This window comes from Mustela erminea, chromosome 11 (genome assembly GCF_009829155.1).
Source record: "Mustela erminea isolate mMusErm1 chromosome 11, mMusErm1.Pri, whole genome shotgun sequence".
Taxonomy (NCBI): Eukaryota; Metazoa; Chordata; class Mammalia; order Carnivora; family Mustelidae; genus Mustela; species Mustela erminea.
Window position 1 is genome coordinate 89,564,283 of NC_045624.1, and position 25,115 is coordinate 89,589,397.

The following is a 25,115-nucleotide window of genomic DNA, read 5'->3' on the forward strand; positions in this document are numbered from 1 at the left end:
CGATCCCAGGACCCTGGGATCATGACCTGAGCCAAAGGCAGAGGCTTTAACCCACTGAGCCACCCAGGCGCCCCTGGCCTTACATTGTTCTAATCATAAATTTTTACTTTAAAAAAAGAAGTAAGGGGCGCCTGGGTGGCTCAGTCAGTTAAGCATCCAACTCCTGATTTCAGTTCAGATCATGATCTCAGGGTTGAGATGGAGCCCAGCCTCAGGCTCTGTGCTTAGCACAGAGTCTGCCTGTCCCTCTTCCTCTGCTCCTACCCCTGTTCCCTAGCGCTCTCTCTCAAATAAATAAATAAAGTCTTTAAAAATAAATAAATAAGAGGTAAAAGACCGCATTGGTCAGTAAAACTAGCTTATTTCAACTCTACGTTATACCTATAGAAATGGAAATTAACTAGTTTATATTTAGATTTTAATAGTACTTTCTGGATTAGCTAAACAGATAATTGCATGTTGAGCAATTAGCTCTTCCTAACGTTTGCCCCATATCTGTTACTAAGTTACTAAAGCTAAACACTGGAATATGGAAAGCAACCAACACTATGAAATGACAGGAATCTAGGTATAGCAAATTTAAAAACATTTATGAACTGTAACTTAATCACTTGTACCTCTTTGAGTATAAAAGTGATTTACTGGAATGCCTGGGTGGCTCAGTTGGTTGAGTGGCTGCCTTAGGCTCGGGTGGTGATCCCCGTGTCCTGCAATCGAGTCCCACATCGGGCTCCTTGCTCGGCGGGGAGCCTGCTTCTCCCTCTGCCTCTGCCACCACTCTGCCTGTGCTCACTCTCTCTGACAAATAAATAAATAAAATCTTTTTTAAAAAAAAAAGTGATTTACCGTGCAATTATATGATTATAATTGAAATTTTTTTAAAAATATTTTATTTATTTATTTGAGAGAGAGTGAGAGAGAGCATGAGAGGGGAAGAGGTCAGAGGGAGAAGCAGACTCCCCATGGAGCTGGGAGCCCGACGCGGGACTCGATTCCGGAACTCCAGGATCGCGACCTGAGCCGAAGGCAGTCGCTTAACCGACTGAGCCACCCAGGCGCCCCTATAATTGAAATTTTTACTAGATGAAACCACACTTAAATATTTTTAAATAGAAGTTTGCCTTCTGATTCAGATGCAAAGAATAGAAATTGCAAATAAGAATAAACATAAAATAGGGCGCCTGGGTGGCTCAGTGGGTTAAGCCGCTGCCTTCGGCTCAGGACATGATCTCAGGGTCTTGGGATCGAGTCCCGCATCGGGCTCTCTGCTCAGCAGGGAGTCGGCTTCCTCCTCTCTCTCTCTCTCTGCTTGCCTCTCTGCCTACTTGTGATCTCTCTCTGTCAAATAAATAAATAAAATCTTTTTTAAAAAAAAAGAATAAACATAAAATAGACTAGTACATCATTTGATTTGCTTAAAGTAGTTCAATTAATGCCATTTAGCCTTCCTGCATAAAACAGGGTATTTCAAAGTGCCAGACGTACATAGTCTTATATATAAAATTATTCAAATTAAATTTTCTGGTTTGTCAATACCAAACAAAGTAACATGGAAAATTTTAAACATAACATGAAAAAACATGGTATTCTAAGAAAAAAAAAACTTGTAGTTTTCCACATCTTGAGCATTTATTAATTTGAGCAGATAGTTAAGTATATAATAGTGAGTTAAGTATATAATTTGAAACTGAGTGTTTGACACGAGCAAGCATAATTTGTACCAAATATAAAAACGTGATGATTTCACTGTACTAAAAACTGTCAGTGACTTATGGAGATAGGATTCTGTAGTATCCTATTTGATACTGTGAAAAGAAGCTAAAAAGATTCCTGAGCCCAAAAGCATGACCAAAAAAAAAAAAAAAAAATCTTGGCATTTGAAAAATGCCAAAAAAAATCTGGGCAATTGCAATTGTTAGAATGATGGGAATTCATCTAATGAAAGTAATTTTTCTCTATGCAAACTGTCTTTGTCAGATTTGAAGTAAATCTGTATTCATGAAGAGTGACTGCATGCAAACCACAGTATGTCAAGAAAGAAAAAAGATCCAATAGAAATGCTTCATTCTGGGCAGCTGGTGAAAGTCTGTGCCCCAATGGTTCGATATTCAAAGTAAGTATTAGTAAATGGTTAATGAGCTAAAATGTGATTTTCTTTTTATGCTCTGACCATCATTTGGGATCATCAGACACCTAGCTTTGGGGTCATGATCTAGGCTTGTGTGCTGGTGTTATTTTCCTGTTACATGTGTGGCCTTGAGTAAACAATAACCCCTTCAAACTTCACTTTTTATATCAATAAAAAAAGATCGTGCTTGTAACCCCCACCTATAAAGATACAGAGGATATTAAATAAAAGATACCAAGTAAATGTAAAAATTCATACACAGGTTTTCGTGAATATAAGTCTTCATATGTCTGGGACTATAATTGCTAGGTCATGTGGTAACCATGTGTTTAGTTTTTTTAAGAAAACAGAGGTTAAAGCCTCTGCCTTTGGCCCAGGTTATGATCCCAGGGTCCTGGGATCGAGCCCCACATCAGCCTCTCTGCTCAGCAGGGAGACTGCTTCCTTTCCTCTCTCTCTCTGCCTGCCTCTCTGCCTGCTTGTGATCTCTGTCTGTCAAATAAATAAATAAAATTTTTAAAATATAAATAAATAAATAAATAAATTCCTTGGGATTATTTATTTAGACAATCTGCTCTTCTACACAGAGGGACAGTTTCATTTTTTCCTTTCCATCATATGCTTTTTATTTCCTTTTCATACACTTGACTAGAAGTTCCAGCACTGTGTTAAATAAGAATGATGAGAACAAGCATCTTTGCTTTGTTAATGATCTAGGAGGAATATGTTTAGTTTTTCACCTTTAAGGATGTTAGCTGTAGGAGTTTTTTTTTTTTCTTAAAGATTTTATTTATTTATTTGACACAGAGATCACAAGTAGGCAGAGAGGCAGGCAGAGAGAGAGAGAGGAGGAAGCAGGCTCCCCGCTGAGCAGAGAGCCCAATGTGGGGCTAGATCCCAGGCCTTAACCCACTGAGCCATCCAGGTGCCCCGCTGTAGGAGTTTTTTGTGGATGCCCTTTATCAAGAGGAGAAAGTTCCTTCCTATTCCTGTTATTCCCTCTTTTCTTGAGAAGGTTTTGTTTTTTTTTTATCATGAGTATTATTTTGTCAAATGCTTTTTCTACATTGATAGAATTATGTGATTTTTCTTTTAGCCTTTTAATAGAGTGGATTATATTGGTTGAATCTGAATATCAAACCTTTTGCTTTAACTTTTTTTTTCCTGCCATCACTATAGCAGAAGAATGAGAAAGCACTACCTCATTACTATGAGGTGAAAGTAGAAGTCCTGATTTCCTATTTGGTCTCCTTTGATGCTCTGGGGGTAGGAGGCTCCCCATTACTGCTGAGCTGGGGGTAAAGCCATGGAGGGGATGACCTGGTACCTTTTGGACTCTATAGAAAGTCCTGGCCTTTCACTAAGCATCCTCTGATACTGCTTAACAGTGGGAAGGGAGAAAGTACTTAAGTTACTGACCAGCAAGTATTAAAGTCCAAGCTCGCTACCATGCCTTCTCTGACACCACTGTGAAGAGGTGTTAGATAACTTTGTTTCAGCCGTGGAAAGGTAGAAGTGTAAGCTCTGCACTAAACCTTTGCTTCTGGAGGTGGGGCCACAGTTTTGTCTCTGGTGTTTGGCTGGAGTGAGCCACTATTTAAAATTGTTCTTTCTTGCTAGTCTTCCCCTTTCCTAGTCTTTGGTCAGAGAGGGCTGACTTTTGTTGGGACTCTTTTTGTCTGCACTCTCCGTATTTCCGGATTGCCAGCTTCTTCAGGTCCAAATCTGGCATATTTGAAGCAAAAAGGAAACCCAGGAAACTCACTAATATGGTTCCTCAGGTCCCAAGGTCACTAGCCTTTCTGCTCTCTTCTCCACCCTTCAGAGTTTTCTTACATTTGTTTTATATATAATATACTGAGCAGTGTTAAAGAAAACAAAGTTCAACTAAGTAAATGTGAAGATCTCAATGACTTTATTAAGCAATTCATGAATCATACAGCATCTCACTTAGCAAGCAGAGAGATATACCACGGAGTTGTACAAAGTGGAAGGTTTTTACAGGAAGGAGGGTGGAACAAGTTATTAGCAAAAGAAAAGAAAGGATTGATTCAGGCCAGGATATCTTGTGGTGGGGATTGGAATGACAGGGATTTTTTTATCCTGCAGATTGCTTTACTACTACTGTTCAAGAAATTTCAGGTTGACTTTTAAAAGGTCACGTTCCTGGGATACGTTGAAACTGTATTTAGGTCTTAGTTTGTGGTCATGGAGGGGCAAATGATTCCAGTTTGGGCTTGTTTTTCTTTTTCTTTTTTAACAGCCAGAATAGGGAAAAGTACATCTACTCTAGCCTCTCAAAGGTAGACCTTTCCTCCAATAAATATTTAATAATTAAATTAAACTTGGAAGTACATATGATTGTGGTGTTTTTTTAAATGCCTAATGAAAGTTTTATATGTTCTCAGGTTGGCTTTTAGAACATTAGTAAGAAAATACAGTTGTGATCTATGCTATACACCAATGATAGTTGCTGCTGATTTTGTCAGATCTATAAAAGCCCGAGACAGTGAATTTACTACAAACCAAGGTATGTGAAACCCAGAATTTGCTGACTTTGGAAAACTAAGAAAACAAAAACAAAAACAAAAACTCTTGTCTAATTAGAAACAACACAATTCAGAGATTTTCTTTTTAAAGCTTTTAGTTTTTTCATGTTTTTAATAAGTTTTTTGTGTTTTTATTCAGTGCCTTGTAAACTATGGATGATATATCTAAGCATGAGATCAGCCTTCCTTAAGGCTCCATCCTCTTACCTGAGCTATTAGGTTCCTATCTCACTGCCTCCAGTCTTGCCCCATTCCAAACCATCCCACAAATAGCCCAAAGGAGCCTTTGTAAAATGGAAATTTGATCACATCTCTTCTGTGCTTAAAATCCTTCTTGGACTGCTCATGGCCTGAAGCAGTGGTTCTCAAAGGGTGAATCCCAAGACCAGCAGCATTAGCATCATCTGGAAGCTTGTTCAAAATCGAAATTCTCAGCTCTGCCCCAGGCCCACTGAATCAGAAACTCTGGGTATGTGATCTGGCAATCGGTTTTAAAAAGCCCTTCAGGTGATTCTAAACTTGCTAAAGATTGAGAACCAGTGGCCTAAAGAGTAAAATTCCAGCACCTGCCAGGGTACTTGGCTGGCTCAGTCAGTAAAGCATGTGATACTTGACCTCAGCGTGGTGGGTTCTGAGCCCCAGGGTTAGGTGAAGAGATTACTTTAAAAAAAAAACCCTAATACCTGTGAATAATCTATAATGTTCCTCATGATCTAGCCTCTGAATAGATCATTTGCAGCTTTGTCTTCCATTAGTTTCTCTGAATAGATCATTTGCAGCTTTGTCTTCCATTAGTTTTTTTCCAGAGACAACTTTATTCTTTTTTTTTTCTTCTTTAAGATTTATTAATTTATTTTGAGAGAGGAAGAAAGTACATGCACACATGCTAGTGGTGGAGGGGGCAGATTCTCTTTCAAGCAGATTCCCCACAGAGTACAGAGCCTGCATGGAGTTGCATGCCATGATGCATGAAATGACTTGAGTGGAAACTGAGAGTCAGAGGCCTAACCAATTGAGCTACCCAGGCGCCTTCCACCAACTTGTTCTTTATTATTATTATTCTTTAATAATACTAACTTACTTAAGTCCCTGAAAATGCCCCATCCTCTCATACATCTCTATGAATATCCTTTCCTCAGCTGTGCCTGACCCCAGATCCAGATCTCTCTGGCAAACAACACCGCAAGCTTCTTAATCCAGCTCTCAGGGTTTGTGGCCAGGGAGTTTGCCTGATCACCCTCTGCTATTGTCCTTTCTCACGGGCTTTTTGTTGAACTTAATCCTACTGTATTATGATACCCTCTTTGTGTGCCTGTCTCCCATTCTCTAGACTATCAACTCCTTGAAGTCTGGAATTATCTCTTATTGATTTGTTTCCTTAGCTTTTAGCCCTGTGTTAAAAATATAGTAGACCAATAAATGGTTATTAAATTGAAACTCTGTAACTCTTTAAGTTATAAAGGAAAACCATCCTAAATCCTCAGGGAAAAGCAAATTCTCCTCTCCTGTGTTAGTCCTATAAATCAGTGGATTACCAGAGAAATTCTGAATCAAAAAATTAAGTAAAAAGGAAAAAAGGAATTCTGAATCCATGGAACTGGGATGATGCTCAGAAATCTGCTTTGGCAAACACTCAGTGAATCCCATATAGGTAGTCCTCAAAATGACAAGAAGAATTAAAATACATCTATCCAGAGTTTATAACACTCACCGAAAGAAAGATGGGAAACATATGTCCTTAAAACTTAGGAAGTACCTGACACATTTGCTTGATTAAAATGTAAACTTTTATATGTAAGAAAGGAGTACACATACTCAAAGACAAACCAAAACCTGGAAAAAGTATAATATTTACAGTAGAGGGGCACCTGGATGGCTCAGTTGGTCAAACTTCTGACTTGGGTTCAGGTCATGATCTCAAGGACCTGGGATCAGTCCCTACATCAAGCTCCATGCCCAGTGGGGAGTCTGCTTGTCCCTCTCTCTCTCAAATAAAATCTTTAAAATATTCGTGTATTTAAGATAGCAGAGCTAATTTCTTTGTTTTATAAATAAAATTTTTAAAAATACCAAGAAAATAAAGAATAATTAAGAATTACATCTAGTGGGGTGCCTGGGTGGCTCAGTCATTAAGCATCTGCCTTCAGCTCAGGTCATGGTCCCAGGGTCCTGGGATTGAGCCCCATATCCGGCTTCCTGCTTCTTGGGAAGCCTGCTTCTCCCTCCCCCATTCACCTTGCTTGTGCTCTCTCTCTTGCTGTGTCTCTCTCGGTCAAATAAATAATAAAATCTTCAAAAAAAAAATTACATGTAGAAAAATAGGCAAAGAGTATGGAGAGAGAACCCACAAATAAAAATAGAGATTGTTGGATAGACAACATAGAATAAGTTGTGAGAGAATGAGAACTACCATCCATATTGTTGTGTATCTATATTGGTAAACTCTTCTGAAAGAAAACTTTGTGATGTCTGTCAATGCCTATCTGGTAGTCACTCACATTCCTAGGCATTTACCCTGTGAATATACTCAAGAGTAGCACGTGTGTAACAGTATTCTCATCTCAGCACTGTTTCAAAAGCCACAAATGAAAAACAGTCCAGAAGTACACCGTATGGTATATCTATACAGAAATACACTATTAAAAAGAAAATAGTTCTGAGTACAGCTCCCAGATACATCAAGGGGAAAAGAAAGCAGTAGGCGTGGAAATGTATATAGAATGTTCACATTTGTTTAAATTTTACAGGCATACATAAATTGTTGCGGAACACAATAAATTAATTCTCATCTTTGGAAATGGGATCTGTTTGTCATGAGTGTTACAATGTTCACTTATCAAATTTTATACTGTTTGAATTTGTACTAAATGTAAATTATTTTTAAAATATTTAAAATTAGTTTAATGGTATGTTGTTTGAACAGATACTTCTTAGGCTGAAAGTAGTTACCATTATCCCATACAAACATGAAGAGTTTGGTGTATCACACGTGTGTGTTTCTGTGAATTTTAATGTTGAGCTATTTGTTTTATCAGGTGATTGCCCATTGATTGTTCAGTTTGCTGCTAATGATGCAAGACTTTTATCTGATGCTGCTCGTATTGTCTGTCCTTATGCGAATGGAGTAGACATTAACTGTGGTTGCCCTCAGAGGTAAAACTTAAAGAAGTTGGAAGAATTTTCAAAAAATTAGAAAAAAACTATGTGAACATGGTAAACTATTTCTCCAGTTTTCCAAGAATAAAAAAATAAAATGGAGTTAAAGCACTTGGGACCCAAATAAGAAGCAAGAAAAAAATAAGGAAAGATTATTTAGGAACAGATATGCAAAGGTGTTTTCTGATTGCTAAAACAAAGCATGGATAAGTGTTTCATCTTACCTCACCGCTAGAATTTTTTTATGTGTGGATCTGCCTTGAACTTGATCCATAGGTTGTTAGGGAAGACTAGAACATTTATAGCAGTCCCTAAAGTGAATTTTTTTTTCTTCCTAAAGTGAATTTTTACTGCTATGTCAGGCAAGAAACTGTGATTCTATGATTCGAGAAATTGCCCCTTGTTTTCTCCTAATTAATTTTCTCTTCATTATTTTTTTAACAGATATTATTCTCTATAAGAATACCTTCTTATAATTGCCTTTTCTTTCCATACCACAGTTATTTGGTTGAGTCTAAGTAACTGGGTACTGATAGGATGCTTAGTTTGACGTTAATATCCCTACCTTCCTAACACCATGTTAGGTTATATGTCGATAATACAAAATGTGTCCAAAGAATAAAATCAAGGTTTTAAGTACATCATAATCCAAACCAGATTAGACATATTTGTATACTCATTAAGAGAGTTAAGTAAGCTGTTCAGTGGTGTTGGAATGCTGTAAGCCAAAAATATCTTTCTACTATTAAGATTAATAGAACATCTTGTTATGTACAATAAACATCAAATTTGGAATTTTAAAAATCTGAAGTAATTGAAATTAATTACAAATACCTAAGTCTGTTTTGGTTGAATGAATTTTAATTTAATTTTCTCACTTGCCAATGAAAACCATTTTTCCTAAGTACTTTTTGATCTGGGAACATGTTTTCCTTATCTCCTATTGATCCACTTTAAAATGTTGGATCTGTGAATTATAAAAATCTGATTCCGTTCCAGTCACTAAGATTAAGAAATAGATGTACTTAATGATGCTTTTAAAATTGTATCTCCTTGTCCATATATTTATAATTTATTTGTTGTGTCTGCTTTATAAAGGTGGGCAATGGCAGAAGGTTATGGAGCTTGCTTAATAAACAAGCCAGAGCTTGTTCGAGATATGGTGAAACAAGTAAGAAATCAAGTGGAAAATCCCAGATTTTCAGTATCTATTAAAATAAGGTAAAGACAATATTTTAATCTACTGACAAGATAGTCTATTACTTAGGAAATAAAAAAGTGCCTTTTGTCTAAGAGTGTGGATGTATCCATCCTTAATAAATTGGTAGCTAGTGTTTGGATATGTTGAAATAAGACATTTAGTAAATTATTATGTACCATAATTTTTATTCATAAAAATAACAGAACTTCATTATTTTTTTAACAGATATTAAAAAATCCCTTTATTATTAAAAACTTCCCCTGAAAAGAAACCCTGTTTTTTTCTATGTACTGCTTAAATGATAATGCTGAGAGGGGCACCGGGTGGCTCACTTTTAAGCATCCAACTCTTAATCTCAGCTCAGGTCTTGATCTCAGGAGTCGTGAGTTCAAGTCTTGCATCGGGCTCCACACTGAGCCTGGAGTCTACTTTAAAAATAAATAAATAAATAATGATGATGCTGAGAAACATTCCTGGTGCCAAGAGTAGAAAATAGAAATAATGTTTGCACTAAAATTCCACAATGAAAAGAGAATAAACCGGGAACAGGTTTTTGGGTGACAGGCTAAAAATATATTTCATGATAATGTATTATATTCTCCCACTCGCAGATTGGGGCATACACAAAAGATATTAGGATACTGTCTTTCCATTCCTCCTTTCCATCCAAGTATTCTTGGACGACTTTTTCAGTTATCAAAACCAAAAGGGTGAAGCACTAGGTAAGGTAAAATTTGTCATCCTATTGTTCCAATAGTGAAATAGCTAAATTTGAAGTCTTAGATGGAAACTGATCTCTGAACAAAACCTTTCTGATAGTAGCATGTGGTGATAATATAGCAAAGCTAACTGAATAATGTATCAGATGAAATATTATTTTATTTAACTTATTAATTCTAGCATTAAGATTTGTATGCTGTAAGTAGACTGATGTAATTTTGAAATTGCAGGATCCATGATGACCTTACAAGAACTGTAGATCTTTGTCGAAAGGCTGAGGCAACAGGAGTTTCTTGGATTACAGTCCATGGAAGAACTGTTGAAGAAAGACATCAGCCGGTCCACTATGAGGCTATTAAAATAATTAAGGAAAATATGTCTATACCTGTAATTGCTAACGGAGACATCAGAAACTTAAAAGAAGCAGAAAATGTATGGCATATTACTGGGACAGATGGTAAGAAATAAGTACTTGAGTTTTTTTTTACTTTTAATTAACAACAACAAAAAAAATGTGGGCGTAGGAGAGTAAGGTTAATGTGATTTTTCATTATTGGTCTTCAAAGTGGAGCCATGTTGTACTGATTTAAGCTAAACAATTTATTAAAATTATATTAACTCTTATACTCAGAGGCAGAAGATTATTTTAATTGGGGCAAATTAAGTCAGTTACTTTTCTGCCACCATCATATCCAATGAGTGGCCAGTTAGAAGGCTATTAGTAAAATAGGTAGCCTTTTCATAAAATAGAAATTAGTGAACACAGAGTGGTCATAAAGCCAAAGGAACTACCTACTGCTAAACAGTTTTGTTACTCCCTTAAATTATTGGCACACCAAGGCCTGTGATAAGTGTTGCTAAATGGGAGAATGCAAATAAACTTAAGCAAACCCAATTCATGACGATCTGGATTAACCCTAAAAAAATCCTTAGAGACTAATTGTTTAATGTAAAAGTCTTAAAAAATTTTTTTAAATTCTTATAAGTACATTGAAACATTGTTGGGTTTATAAACAAATCAAATTGGTTTGTAATTTAGACTAATACATGATTATTATGAAACCTTGTAATAATACTTTATTTTTCAGTATTCTCAGTTTGTTTCATTAAGTTTGACCTCATACCCATGAGTTCTTAATATGTGGACAAATGTAATATGCTTTAATTTATAGGTGTGATGGTTGCAAGAGGACTCTTAGCAAACCCGGCCATGTTTGCTGGATATGAGGAAACCCCACTGAAGTGCATCTGGGACTGGGTTGACATTGCTCTTGAACTTGGAACTCCATATATGTGTTTCCATCAACATTTAATGTACATGATGGAAAAGATAACTTCAAGGCAGGAAAAAAGAGTATTTAACGCTTTGTCAAGCACATCAGCAGTCTTAGATTACCTAACAGACCATTATGGCATTTGACTGGACTTCTAAATTTCCTTAGTATTTACTTCACTTTATATCTACAGTGAAACCACCCAAGGTCACATTTTGGTTTCTACTTTAAGTCAGTGTCTCTCACACATTAGCTTAAGAACAGAACCCTGAGAACATTTTAAAAAGTTCGTCCTAGACCCCATCCTCAGAGATTCTGATTCAGTAGATCTCTAGGTGGAAGCAAAATTTAGTTTAAAAGAAGACCCCAGGTAGGGGGCCTGGGTGGCTCAGATGGTTTGGGCATCTGCCTTCAGCTCCTGTCATGATTCCAGGGTCCTGGGATGGAGTCTTGTGTTGGACTCTCTTCTCAGTAGGGAGCCTGCTTCTCTCTCTGACTCTCTTTCTGTCTCTCATGAATAAATAAATAAAGTCTTAAAAAAAAAAAAAGAAGAAGAAGAAGATGACGACGATGACATCAGGTAGATCATACATCCTGGTCATCCTACCCAAACATTGACAAGTAATTGCTCTGAATCCTATTATGGATTGAAAGAAAAAAAAAGACCCTCATTTTTTTTTTTCCTGAAAGGAATTGTGTTTTTAACATTTTTAAATAAAACTTATTTTAATGCTAAAAGTGTAAGTCCTATAGTATTTATAAGTTAACATGAAGCATGTTTGAATGAAAATAAGTGCAAAGTGACAAAATGAATGCCAATTCTATTTAAAATGAAAAGGAACAAGAAATTCTGTATAGAATTACTTTCAGGGCTTAGATTAAAAATTTAAATTGGGAAATCAAACTGGTACTTCCTAATTCATGAGTGAAACCTCGATGTATTTATTTTAAATGATTTTTTTTAAAGATTTTATTTATTTATTTGACAGAGATCACAAGTTGGAGGGCGGGCGGGGCAGGGAGCAGGCTCCCTGCTGAACAGAGAACCTGATGTGGCAGTACCCTGAGATCATGACCTGAGCTGAAGGCAGAGGCTTAACCCACTGAGCCACACAGTTGCCCCAATTTTAAATTGTACGTTACCAAGTTTAATCATGTGTGATGTTTTCAGTAATTTTAAAACTAAGATCCGTGAAACTCTTTAAATGACATTAACTTTGTTACATTTCAAGTCTTCTAGATCCTAGAAGATTGATAACTTGGTAAATACACCTGTACCTAAAATAAAATTAGTTTTAGTCCCCGAAGTTTTATGTATAAAATTTTGGTAGCTAACCTGGAGATGATTATATATTTGAACTATTTCTTAGAGAAATTTAATTTTTAATTTAAAAACCTAATTTTCATACTGTTTTTAGTGATTTATTTATATTTTTAGGCCTTCCAGCAGTGGATAATAATTTTAATTTTTTAAAATAATTTTAATTTCCATGGTCTGGGAGTGTTACTAAGAGAATTTTGTTAATGATGAGTGTGCCATTGCAAGAATTTAGTATCTCAGTTATGAAAAATCCATAGTTAAGATACTGGTCTATACTACCAACATGAGAACTGTATAAGGAGACAGCTATCTGTTTGGCAATATTAAATGAATGCATTTTGAAATAAACATCGTGTCGCTCTATCTTTTTAGGCACATTCTGTACTTTCCTTTTTCAATTAACATATTTTTAAAGATAACTGGATTTTTCATTTGATATAAGTAGTATATGTGCAAATAGGGAGCTATAGTTAAAATTTGTAATTTTTATGTGTGCAAATTATACTAGTGGTGTGTGCACGGCAGCATAGAAGACGATGCCCGGCCTTTCAAAGGAACCGGTGTAGAAGAGCATGGAGTCCTAAATGCGTTTGACTTAAAAGCAAAAAACAAAAACAAAACCCACCTTCCTTATAGTTAATTTAGATTTAGTCGTTTTTCTCTTTTCTGTGTGATCAAGTATATTTGTGGTAAGAAAAAGCACTCACTTAAATGGATTTTTATCTTCTATAATTATCTATTTACTTCATTTAATATTCCCACATTGTCCAGGAGGGTCATACTGTCATTTGCATTTCTGGTATCTTGTCAATATTTAAAAAGTGTATTCACGCGACTCGAAAACCTGGAAAATAGTAACTGAGGGAATGCACCCACACACATGGTTTTCCCTCTCAGTCCCCAGACATCTCTCCAGTGCCTTGTCTCTTCCCAGCCTGCAGACAGAGCAGGAAAAAAATGTTTTGAAGCTGCCTATTTTTCCACGTTCTCAAAAGAAAACGCTGCACAACCAGCAGTCCTGCCTCTTCCATTTAACTCTAGCGGCTGTTTCTAGGGACGGAAGACGGAACAGGAAAGCACAGGAAAAGAGCCCCTTTCTAACAGGTCCGCGGACTCCGCGTCCCGCCCCGGCGCCATTGCCCCTCCGTGGACCCCACCAAGCTCTTTCAGAAAACGTCGGTTAACCGCGCCCCTCCCGCCAAACCACACTTCATTAGAAATTTAAAGTCGGCTCTCTTGAAGTTGACTGGGGAACCCCAAGCATTCGACCGAAAAGTCTGAGTCACCCTCTAACTCCACCATCAATTAGAAAACAATTATTGCTAATCGTCCTCCTCACGCCGCCAGCGACCTCGGCGGGCTCGCGCCCCGCAGTTCCGGTTTGGGAGCTGGCGGGGGCGAGAAGGGGGGGTGGGGCGCTCTCCTCCAACCACCCCCCCACACACGCACACCGCTCCCCTCCCCGCCCCCCTCGCCCGGCCGCGGCGTCTGACGTCCCGCGCGTCGGTTTGCGCGGAGCAGCGCGGGGAGCCAGGCCGGCCGCAGGCGGGGTAAGGCCGGACGGGTGCCCCGGAGCGGCGGGCCCCGGGCGGCGAGGAGCGCCAGGCCGCGCGGGGCGGCGGGGTCGCGCCTCTCCCTCCGCGGTGGAAGCTCGGGAGCTGGCCCAGCCCGCGGCGCGTTCGCGGAGTGGGAGGGCCCCTGGACGCGGGCGTTAGCGGAAGGTAGCTTTAGGCTCCTTCGCCGCGGTGGGGCGGGGTGCGGCAAGCACGTCCTCGGTGCCGCGCAGGCCTCCTCGGCGGTTCCGCAGGGCTCTCTCGGGAGGTGGAGACGCGGGCCTCCCGGCCCACCGTTGACCCCCGCCCCGGCCCTCCCGCCGGGAGTTCAGGCCGGGTGCCTAGGGTGAGAGGAAGGTCCGACCCCCGTCAGTCCCCAGGACGAAAACATTGCGCCCCAGGGCCCTTAACCAAGTGGGTCTTTGAAAGGCGGCAAAGTAAACTTAAGCGTTTCTCTATTTAGGTGTGAAGAGAGAAAATGACACTCCAGTGGGCGGCAGTTGCAACCTTTCTTTATGCTGAAATAGGACTTATTTTAATCTTCTGCCTGCCTTTTATTCCTCCTCAGAGGTAGGAAACCTCCAAATCTTTACAATAAGTATACGTTTCAATAAGCACAGGAAGCATGATTAGCTCCTTATACTGTTTAGTGTGATACGGAAAAAGTTTTCTTAAGATTAAAAAGTTTTGAATGCTGATTATCTAAAAAGTGCTGTTTAAACTCACCAACTTTAGGAACTGTCTAATAATATTAAAGAAATCACTTTATATAAAGCATTTTATTGTGTGTACAAACCAATTAGCCGTTTTCGTCACTTCTAAAAGGAAAAGGACCGCCCTTTTGGTTCTGTTGATTACAGATATGATAAAGCGTTGGTTGTACTTATAATACATGTCGTCATCAAACTTAACCTTGTTTATTGCCCTGAATTGGAACAGTGAACTAAAAAAAGGGAAATGGATAAATGAGGTAAGCAGCACGCATGGTACAGAAATGTTTCATTGAGGGAGTGGAACAATGTAGAAGTTAAACCAGTAAATGATTCTTACTGTTCTTATGTAACCCAAAGATAGTTTCATTTATGTTTACGGGTAATTTTACTACTTTTTTTCCATACACAGAATTAATATGTACCAAAAGTGCTGAATATGGAAAGTACCACAACCATACATTAGCGTTAATTCCTTAGTAAAGACCTTCAAAAGTCTTTAAGTACAGTACTGAGTATTTAAATTGAAGCCTTGGCTCACTTTGCCCCTATAATAATACTCATATGGCTTGGTTTGAGGGCTGTGGGGGGTGGCAGTTAGTGTAGTGGACATACAATGTAGCATTAGTTTCAGATGTACAACCTAGTGATTCAACTTCTCTGTGGTTATGCCATACTCACCACAAGTGTACCTGCCATCTGGGGAGTTAGTTTTAGATCCAGAAAGTTGATAATATGAATGGTGAAATGCACTTTTAATAAAAATGTTGCAACACCTTTGTTCATGCTCATGACATAAAAGAAAATCTTTCATAAATGAGATCATAGAGATAAATTCAATGAGATCGCATGACCGGAAAAGATTTATGAAAGTTTTTACTTTGGCTCAGGGCCCATGTGGTCTTTACACTTCTTAACTTGCTTCGTACCTACATGCATTGCTACTCACTTCTGTTCTTGTCTATCAGCTATGCCATCACTTCTTTCTTCCTTACTAAAGAAAAAAAATTGAATCATGTGGTAAGAAGGAGCATTAGACATCATTTTTTTCTAACCCACTCATTTAATCGTCTGAGTAGTCTAAGGTCATCTTGCTGATCCATGGCAGACTCCAGACAAGAATCTGGCTTTCAGCCTTGTGCTTTTTCTGCGCTGCTGCTTATCCTGTTCGTTTGTTTCAAATCTCTGTAATGCCCTGTTAGCGTTTTGGTAGTAGTTCCAACAAGAGAGTCCTATATTCGAGAAAAGGAAAGATGTTATTTATAAACATCTGATTTATAAATAAGGCCTAAGAATTTGCAAACATACACACACACACACACGTGTGTGTGTGTGTGTATAGTCAATATTTTCTGCATGAAAATGGTCCATAGATTATGGATCTTTTTCTTCCTGCCAAATATAACTTTTTTCCTATACAAGTAGCTCTTTGATAGATATGTATGTAAATACACAAATTATATATAGGCTCATGTACAAATATACATAAGAAAATGTGTGTGTGTATATGTATCTATATAAATAATGTATATGTTTATGTATATACAGAAATGAAAACAATTCACTTATAATTTGTCCTTATTGTATGTAAGGAAATTATACTCCAAGTATACTACTTGTATATATACTTTTAATCTTTTATATACGTATCACCATATTGTCAAAGAAAATACTTCAATGGTTATTTAATTTGACTATTACTCACATAACCCATTGGTTAAAGACACATAGTTACAAGTCTGGCTGCCTGGGTGTATGTCCCAACTTTGCATGTTACTGTATGAGGGTGGGCAAATTATTTACCATCTCTGGCTGGTTTCCTCATCTATAAAATACAGTTAATATTAGTACCAACCTCATATAGTGGTTGTGGTGATTAAATGAGCTAAAATTTGTAAAAGTGCTTAGAACCATAGTATTGTAATGACTAATATATAACAGCTATTATCATTTCCTCCTTGAATTGAGTATAACTAGAAACTGCTAGTTCTTTTCTGTAGGAAGTCTTTTTTGTGTTTCCATTTATACTGGCCCTTAAAATGTGAATTTGCATTGGGACATAGATGAAGGCATTGCCAGTTATGTTCTCTTACTAGAAATATAAAAATTTTTATAATGAAAAATTTGAATAGCATCTCTGAACTTGGAAGCATAGAGGCATTCTGTATCAGTCTCCCTCTCCTCATCAACTTCAAGTTGTTACTTAGGGCTGTTTTCCAAACTTATTAGTTAATAATTTGTTGTAGCCTTAAAACATTTTAAAGTTGTATTTGAAGTTTTATTAGGTGTTTATTACTTTTATGTCTCCTCAAATCTGTTATTCATTTAAAATGCCCTTGTAGGGGTACCTGGGTAGCTCAGTGGGTTAAAGCCTCTGCTTTTGACTCAGGTCATGATCCTAGTGTCCTGGGATTGAGCCCCATGTTGGACTCTCTGCCCAGCGGGGAGCCTGCTTCCCTTCCTCTCTCTCTGCCTGCCTCTCTGCCTACTTGTGATCTCTGTGTCAAATAAATAAATAAATCTTTAAAATAAAATAAAATGCCCTTGTAAAAACTAAGTAAGTACGTAAATAAATAAATAATAAAATACATAAAATAAAATGCCCTTGTACTGGGACACCTGGGTCACTCAGTCAGTTAAGTGTCCGACTCTGGATTTCAGCTAGGTCAGGATCTCAGACTCTTTCAGAGTCTTTAGATTGAACCCCACATTGGGCTCCACACTAGGTTTGGAACCTGCTTTGCCCACTTCACCTCCTCCTGCTCACACACATGTGTGTTCACACTCTCTCTCTCTAAACAATAAATAAATAAAATAAAATGCCCTTGTACAAAATTTGTTACCTTTCCAGTTGTGTAGTGGATTGCTTTGTCATTCTTTGTCATTTGTAATCCATTTTACCTCTGTGTCTTTGCTTGTGCTGTTTAAACCTTCTAGACTATTTTTTTCCCCATTTCGTTTCCTCTGTGTTCACATCTTGATCTAGGTAATAATTAGATGAGTATATACATACATAAAAATTTGTAAACCTATTTAAGATTTTTGTAACTCATATATGTAATGTCTCAGTGATTTTTTAATTCCTTTGTTGTAAAAATAGAAAAATTCTTTTACTTGGAGTAGATGTTAGAAATGTATTATGTAAAAATATATAGTGCAGAGTTGGACTCCCTTTCCTGAAATGTTGATGATTATTACACTAATAGGTCTTTGTTATTTCTGAGTTATTACCCAGATTAGCAAAAAGATATAAAGTGATAACTTCTATCAGCAATATAACACGTTACTATAAGAATTCATGTATCTTTACTTTAAAAGTTATTTTTTGCTGTAGAATGTTTAAACCAAGACAGAAAATAATGTCAGATTATCATTCAGCTTGAAAGAGTTGTTCTTTATTTCATGAGACAACTTATGTCATCTCAGAAAATTGCTATTTCTCTGATATGACATAAAAAATTAAATTTCTCTAATTCTTTTCATTTTCTATGCAGTTACTAAAATGTTAATTGAATATTTGCAAAGCATTTCAAAATCTTTTGATTTTTTTAACGCCTAGAGTAATTGTATTGCTTTACAGATGGCAGAAGATTTTTTCATTTACTGTCTGGGGTAAAATTGCAACTTTCTGGAACAAGGCTTTCCTTACTATTATAGTCCTATTGATTGTTCTGTTTCTAGGTAAGTACTGGATTCCTCTTTTGATTAGGCTTAACTCTAGAGCTTTTTTTAATTAATGAATTCATGGGGTTTTTAATTAGGTTGATGTTGCTATTGATGTAAAGTAGGTTATACAGGACTCATCCTGGGATAACCACCACGTCTACCACCGTTTTATGAGCAAGTGTTTCCTATGTTCCATACAACCAGCCTCTGAAATGAATTTTTTTTTTAAAGATTTTTTATTTATTTATTTGACAGAGAAATCACAAGTAGATGGAGAGGCAGGCAGAGAGAGAGAGAGAGAGAGAGGGAAGCAGGCTCCCTGCTGAGCAGAGAACCCGATGCGGGACTCGATCCCAGAACCCTGAGATCATGACCTGAGCCGAAGACAGCGGCTTAACCCACTGAACCACCCAGGCGCCCCTGAAATGAATTTCTTTTTATAAAACTGGGAACAACTGGTACGAGGAGGTATGAGTAGGCGATTGTGTCAGGATGTGTGAATGGGTTCATGCCTCATTTCAAAATGTCAGTATTTGTCCCAGGGTACGCTCTTGTTATCAAGTAAATCTCCAGCTTTGTAAGAAATAACATTAAACAACTAAAGGACAATAAGAAAAATGGGTCCCAAATCTGCCACCAGCTAACTAAAATGCCTTTTGGAATGGCATTTCATCTCTCTGATCTTGGTTTATCCATTTGCACGCAAAGAGAGAAAAGGCGATCACTTCTGCAGCTCCTTCTGACTCTAGTATTACAATTTTTTTTTTTTTTGAGTTGTCTCTACACACAATGTGGGGCTCTGACTCATGACCCTAGTGAAGATTTGCATACTCTACTGACAGAGCTAGCCAGGTGCGCCTGTAGTATTGTGTTCTTTTAACTCTAAAATTATCATAAGAAGTTTGACTGAAAACTACCACATATCCATAAAAAGAAGGAAAGCCGGAGTACGGGGTTTTTTGGTTACATATCTCAGAAACCAACTGGAGCTCACTTGAGCAAGAAAGGGGAACTAATAATAAAATACAGAGTTGTTTTAGAGCAGCTCAGGGAAGGAAGAAAGCCAAATTCCAGGAAGAGACTTGTCCTAGAAACTGAAGTGTCCTTTTCACGTCCCTGCATTACTCCATGGGTCTTCATTCATCCTTATCCCATATAGCTATGGGCACCATATAGCTGAAAAATGTCACCACTCTGGCCAAATACAAGGATTAGTGGCCATTTCTGAATATCAATTCCAATTATAAGGAAAATAAATGAGCCAGCTAGTACTAGGTATCCAACCTTTGTTTGGTAAGCTATGGACAGGGGTAGGAGTCACAAAGCAGAACCATGACCTCTAGCTAGAATCTACATCCATGGGCAGAGTGAGTAATTAATTCTCAGACAATAGCAACATCATGGATGATTAATACAGGACCTTTGACCTTGGATGGTAAAGGCAGCCAGATAGGGATCTATGCTTTAAGCCTCAGTGTTTCCATCTCAGAATAGGCTAATCACATCTCCTCCACTGAGGTATTCAAAGGTTTAAATGCAGTAGTGAATGTAAAATACACAATCCAGTGTTCTTGTGCACCAGAATGACAATGGTGTAAATTGTGGAAAACCAGTAGATTACTCAAGTTTCATTTTTATTTTACTTTGAAATTTAGTTCATTTTTCATGTTGGTTTTTTCTCTGATAACATAATCATTACAAGGTGATCGTGTTTCTGGAGCCAGTACTAACTGAAAGTGTGTGTGTATGTGTGTTTTAAGGGGTGGGAATAGGCAGAAAGAAGCAGGAAACCCAGGAATATGTTTAGTATCAGCAGAAACGCATCCCAAGAATTTGAAAGATTCCACGAGTGATCCAAAAGAAAAAAGAAAAAAAAAGCTGTCCCCATGTGGTTTCTAGAAAATTGACCACATATCATACCCCGCATGCATGGTTGGTTGCCCCTGTATCATTTTTCATTTTTCAGACATAGTTTTCTTGCTTTCAAACAGGTGATTTTATTCCCTAGTTGGGTTTGTATATCCATTTATCTTTATAAACTTCTTTTATATATATATATTTTTTTTATTTATTCATTTGACAGAGATCACAGGTAGGCAGAGAGGCAGTCAGAGAGAGAGGAAAGAAAGCAGGCTCCCCGCTGAGCAGAGAGCCCAACATGGGGCTCAATCCCAGGACCCTGAGATCATGACCTGAGCCGAAGGCAGAGGCTTAACCCACTGAGCCACCCAGGTGCCCCAATAAACTTCTTTGATGTTATTGGTTAATCTTCAGCATTTCTGCATAATGGATCCAGGAATATTATTTTTATTTAAAAGCCAAAGAAGCTGAATAACAAGTATAAGGATCCTTCATATTTCTATGTAGTTTAGCTTGACTGTTTAGAATAACTCATAAATACTATTGTGTTTGGGGTTTCTTTTTTTTAGTTGTTTCATAGTGGTTGGTATGCTTTTACTATATTATCATGACAATCTGAGAAATGTAAAAGAGAAAATAGACATTAAGTTCAAGAAAAATTTTTAAAGATAATTTAAAAGACTGGGGTACCTGGGAGGCTCAGTCCGTTAAGCTTTACTTCAACTCAGGTCATGATCTCAGAGTGCTGGGTTCAAGCCCCATGTCTGCCATGGGGCTACAGGCTCAGTGTGAAGTCTGCTTCTCCCTCTGCTCTTCCACCTCCTCATGCACGTGCTTTATCTCTCTCAAATAAGTAAATAAAATCTTTTTTTTAAAAAGACTATTTGATATATCTCTATGCAAATAAATGTGAATACCTAGATGAAATGAATAATTTTATAGAGAAATATAACTTTATCAGATGAATTCTAGTAGATACAGAAAATTTAAACAGACCAGTTTTCCACAGAATTACAGAAAGTTATTTAAAAAAAAGAAAGCTACTCCCATCAGAAAAGAATAAAACCAGATAGCTTTGCAAGAAATTCTACCACTTTGAAAAAATAGGCATTACTCATTGCTTAAACTGTTCCAGAATTTATGAAGCTAGATAAAAGCAAACTCTCTAATTGCAAAAAAAAAAAAAAAATTAAACCAAATATAAGACTGGTAACATACACCACAGAGAAAAAAATGTTCACAGCAGCATTAGTCATAATAGCCAAAAAGGGGAAACAGTCCAAATGTCTTCAAGTGACGAATGGATAAACCAAATGCAGTATATCTGCACAATGGAATGTTATTCAGCCATAAAAAATAATGGCATACTGCTATGTGGTACAATGCGGATGAACTTTGAAAACATGCCAAGTGAAGGAAGCCAGATGCACAAAATACACAAGTTAATGATTGCTTTTGTATTGGATGTCCAGAATAGGCAAATCCATGGAGAAAGAAAGTAGATTGGCAGTTGCTAAGAGATACGGGAGGGGCAGAATGGGAATGGGGTTTTGAGGGGGTTGATGAAAATATTCAAAAATCAGTGGTGGTGTTCATGCAACTTTGTGAATATACTCAAAACCACTGAATTATATGCTTTAAAGGGATAAGCTTTAAGATACATGAGTTCTAACTCAACAAAGCTGCTTTAAAGATAATTAAATAGGGACAGCTCGGTGGCTCAGTCAGTTAGGCATCTGCCTTCAGCTCAGCTCATGATCTCAGGGTCCTGAGCTTGAGTCTCATGTTGGGCTCCTTGCTCAGTGGGGAGTCTGCTTCTCCCTTTCCCTCTGCCCCTTCCCCCTTTTGTGCTCTCTCTTATGTGCTCGTTCTCTCAAGTAAATAAATAAAATTCTTTAAAAACTAAAATAATAGTTTAACTGGCCTCAGTTTCTAACTGGAATCTCTTTCCTGTAGCAGTAACTCTTTTCTAAGTGTGCTGATGGCAACATGAAAGAAGCAGTCTGACTTGTTTGTCCCCCTGGTTTTTGAGACACATAAGGAGCAGATAAGTTACCTAGGACCTACAAGATCCAATGACTTAAGAATGCACTAAATAGAGATATGAATAAGCTGAAATCTGTTTTCCACTAGAAAGAAATAGATCCCCTATACCTCTGAGACTTAATAGAACTGAATGCATCAGAAGTGCAGCTCTCTGAATGTTTCCAGTAGCCGATGCCATCCGTGTGCCCATTGGAGGAGCATATGCCCCCATAGGTCAAATTCCATTTAAACCTATGCCAGTGGAAATCTCAGTGTAACGCAATATTTCTAAAATCTCAGTAAAGTTATATTAGTATTACTAGTATGAATTATTAATAGCATTTTAATAATAATGTTACTTTAATATTATTACCTTAAATAATATTATTTTAATAATTACCATAACAATTTGATAGTATTGAAGGAATAATACAATAAAAAGCTAGTAGAGTCAGGAAAATAGATAACCTCTTAGAATTGATTGGAATGGGAGGTGACCTATATGCTACTGTAGTAGGTTGGATTTTACTCAACCTATTAGGGATTGAAAGAGTGAAAGATAACAGTTTGCAGTGTAGCTAGAGATTACAGATAGTACAGTGATAATAAGTCCTAGATAAAGAGTTTTTAAAAAATCCTCTTCCAGTCAAAATTCCCACTAACATCCATTTACAGAGCATCTCTTTTGAGTATGGTGCCCTCCCAGGGATAGTAGGGGAAAAGACAAAAAGAGGGCCCATACCAAAAGTCTATTATTTAAAAGGCCATTCAATTGTTCTGAAACTGCTTTCCATTTTAATAATAATTTTATATTATTAAAAGCCTAAAGTAATGTTTTCTCTTTTTCTCTAATAGATGCTGTGAGAGAAGTAAGGAAATATTCCTCATCACCTGCCATTGAGAAAGGCTTAACCACCAGACCTGGAGCCTATGAACATGCACAGATGAAACTTTTTAGGTCTCAAAGAAATCTTTACATTTCTGGATTCTCATTATTTTTTTGGCTGTAAGTTTTTAAAAAGCACAATTTTAAAACATGATTTGTGTTTCCCTTCCTCATTTTTCCTACCTATACCATACTTTTTTTTATTCTGTGCTGTTTAGTATACTAACATCTTCACAAAAGGATGCAGAATGAAATACCCAAATAATAGTCATTATGGCTTATAGGTTTGCTGGGTCCATAAGGCCTTCCATGATCTGGCCCCTGCTTGTCTCTGGAGCCTTGTCGCTCACTGTTCTCGGACATTCACACCACATTCCACCCACCCTGAGCTTCAACTGTTCACGCATTCATTCTTGCAGCAAATATTTATTGACTTGCTATTGTTTACCTGACTCCTTCCTACTTCAGGATCTTCACACCCGCTTTAACCTCTGCCCAGAGCATTCCCCTCTTTCCCTGGCTACCTTTCTATTCATCCTTCAGACCCTTTCAAGGAGAATTTGTTTGTGACCCTCACTCCCTCCAAAGCATGCTTCCATGGAATGTATCTGTATATGTATATTTTTCTGAGTATCACTCATTTTTGCAATTAAATACTGTTTTAACTCTTTCTTCTCCAACTAGAACCTAAGCTCCTTGAAGGACTTTGTCTCACTTCCTGCTGTGTCTCCAGTACCCAGCAGGTGCTTAACACTTAGCAATTCCGAACACTTAGCCAAGGAAATACCTGTTGAATGAATATTTGAAGATACTAATTTCTAACAATGGAAGTTACCCATAAACTGATGTGAATGAGCAGTTTTTAGGCTTGGCCAGCCTCATACAATGCTCTTTAAATAGCAAATATTAAAGTGGTAAGGGGGAAAAAAATAAAATGAACAAAATGACCTCTCTTAGTGGCCCTGCCACACTGTCTCAGATTGTTTCTTCTCCTCCTGGCCAAACACCTGTAGGAAAAGGATGGTTAAATTAACAAGTACTGCTGAACCTATCTTCCAAGTGCTAGTCTTATAACAAAGATTCCAAAGGAACGAGATACAGGCTTGTTTTGACAGAAAGACTTAAAAAAAAAAAAAAAAAGGAGAAAAAGAAAGAATGAAAGAAAGAAAAGGAAAGAAAAGAAGAAAAAGGAAGAATATATGTATACATGTCCTCCCTAAACATTATCTCCCTCCACCTTACCCATACCTAAAAGGGAATCATTTGACAGTGACTGTTTACCTTAAATCCGAGCTTCTAATGATAAGTTACTTATACAGTACTCCAATGCTTTTGTTCGTTTAGAGTGTTGAGACGTCTGGTTATCCTTATTACTCAGCTGGCGAAAGAACTGTCAAACAAAGGAGTACTTAAAACTCAAGCAGAAAATACTAATGAGGCTGCCAAAAAATTCATGGAAGAGAATGAGAGACTAAAACGGGTATTTAAATTTGCTTTTTAAAAATGTGTGTAAATGTTGTTACTTTTCCCAAGGTGTATTATTTTTCAGTATCAAAAAGAGTATTTTTGTAATTTGTAAGCAAAAAGTAACCATAAGTAACAATATTGTTCTATGAAATGATTGTTTCAGAGTGTCTTACTCTCCTTTAGATTTGTTTGTTCTCAATTTCCTTCAGTAGTAGAATGCCATTGAACCTATTTCCTATGATTAAAAGAAAAAACAGTATTCTGGGAATATGGATTTTAATTCCTTCATTACCATTAATTTCACTTTATAACTAAAGCAAACCTTTTAAGGCTCTATGTTTCCATTTTCTTTTCAGTTAAATTATTTTTTAAATAATTTTTAAGCCGATTTTTAAATTTTTTTGTTTTCTTTTAAATGTTTATGTAGGGAGCAGTAGAAAGTAGTTGATGCTAGACTGATGACCCCACATTATATTTAATTTGGGGTGTTGCTGATAGTCCTTCCTTGAGAACCCTATGCTATAATTCCCCTGCCAGTCAGGCATAGTGAGTATTAGGAACTGATGTTTTCTCTATTAAATAAAAAGAACAAGTGTGAA

General features: G+C 37.3%; 2 protein-coding genes and 1 long non-coding RNA gene across 6 annotated transcripts in view; 2 read left to right on the forward strand and 1 right to left on the reverse strand.

Annotated features, from left to right (window-relative positions):
- Positions 1-1,977: 1,977 nt before the first annotated feature.
- Positions 1,978-11,460, forward strand: DUS4L (dihydrouridine synthase 4 like). Its single transcript, XM_032304101.1, is given in 7 exon segments — positions 1,978-2,035; positions 2,038-2,113; positions 4,537-4,658; positions 7,713-7,830; positions 8,932-9,054; positions 9,985-10,211; positions 10,927-11,460. Coding segments are annotated over 7 exon segments (951 nt in total). The 5' UTR covers positions 1,978-1,998; the 3' UTR covers positions 11,175-11,460.
- On the reverse strand, positions 10,022-13,721 carry LOC116568604. Of its 2 annotated transcripts, none has more exons than XR_004276696.1 (3): positions 13,636-13,721; positions 13,230-13,284; positions 10,022-10,106 (listed from the first exon to the last, which is right to left on the reverse strand). It is a non-coding gene; the product is annotated as an uncharacterized LOC116568604 (long non-coding RNA). The 2 variants fall into 2 exon arrangements; XR_004276697.1 differs by having other exon boundaries at positions 13,181-13,284.
- Positions 13,722-13,811: 90 nt separating this feature from the next.
- Positions 13,812-25,115, forward strand: part of LOC116568602 (B-cell receptor-associated protein 29) — a 49,398-nt gene continuing 38,094 nt past the window's right edge. Inside the window, exons 1-5 of one of the 3 annotated variants that reach the window (XM_032304104.1) lie at positions 13,812-13,899; positions 14,366-14,472; positions 18,193-18,293; positions 23,019-23,169; positions 24,394-24,529. In XM_032304104.1, coding sequence (XP_032159995.1) covers positions 14,381-14,472; positions 18,193-18,293; positions 23,019-23,169; positions 24,394-24,529 — 480 coding nt within the window. In that variant the 5' untranslated portion in view covers positions 13,812-13,899; positions 14,366-14,380. Of the gene's footprint in view, positions 13,900-13,955; positions 14,071-14,157; positions 14,249-14,365; positions 14,473-18,192; positions 18,294-23,018; positions 23,170-24,393; positions 24,530-25,115 lie in introns of those variants that run through there. The other 2 variants (XM_032304105.1, XM_032304106.1) reach the window with 2 other exon arrangements.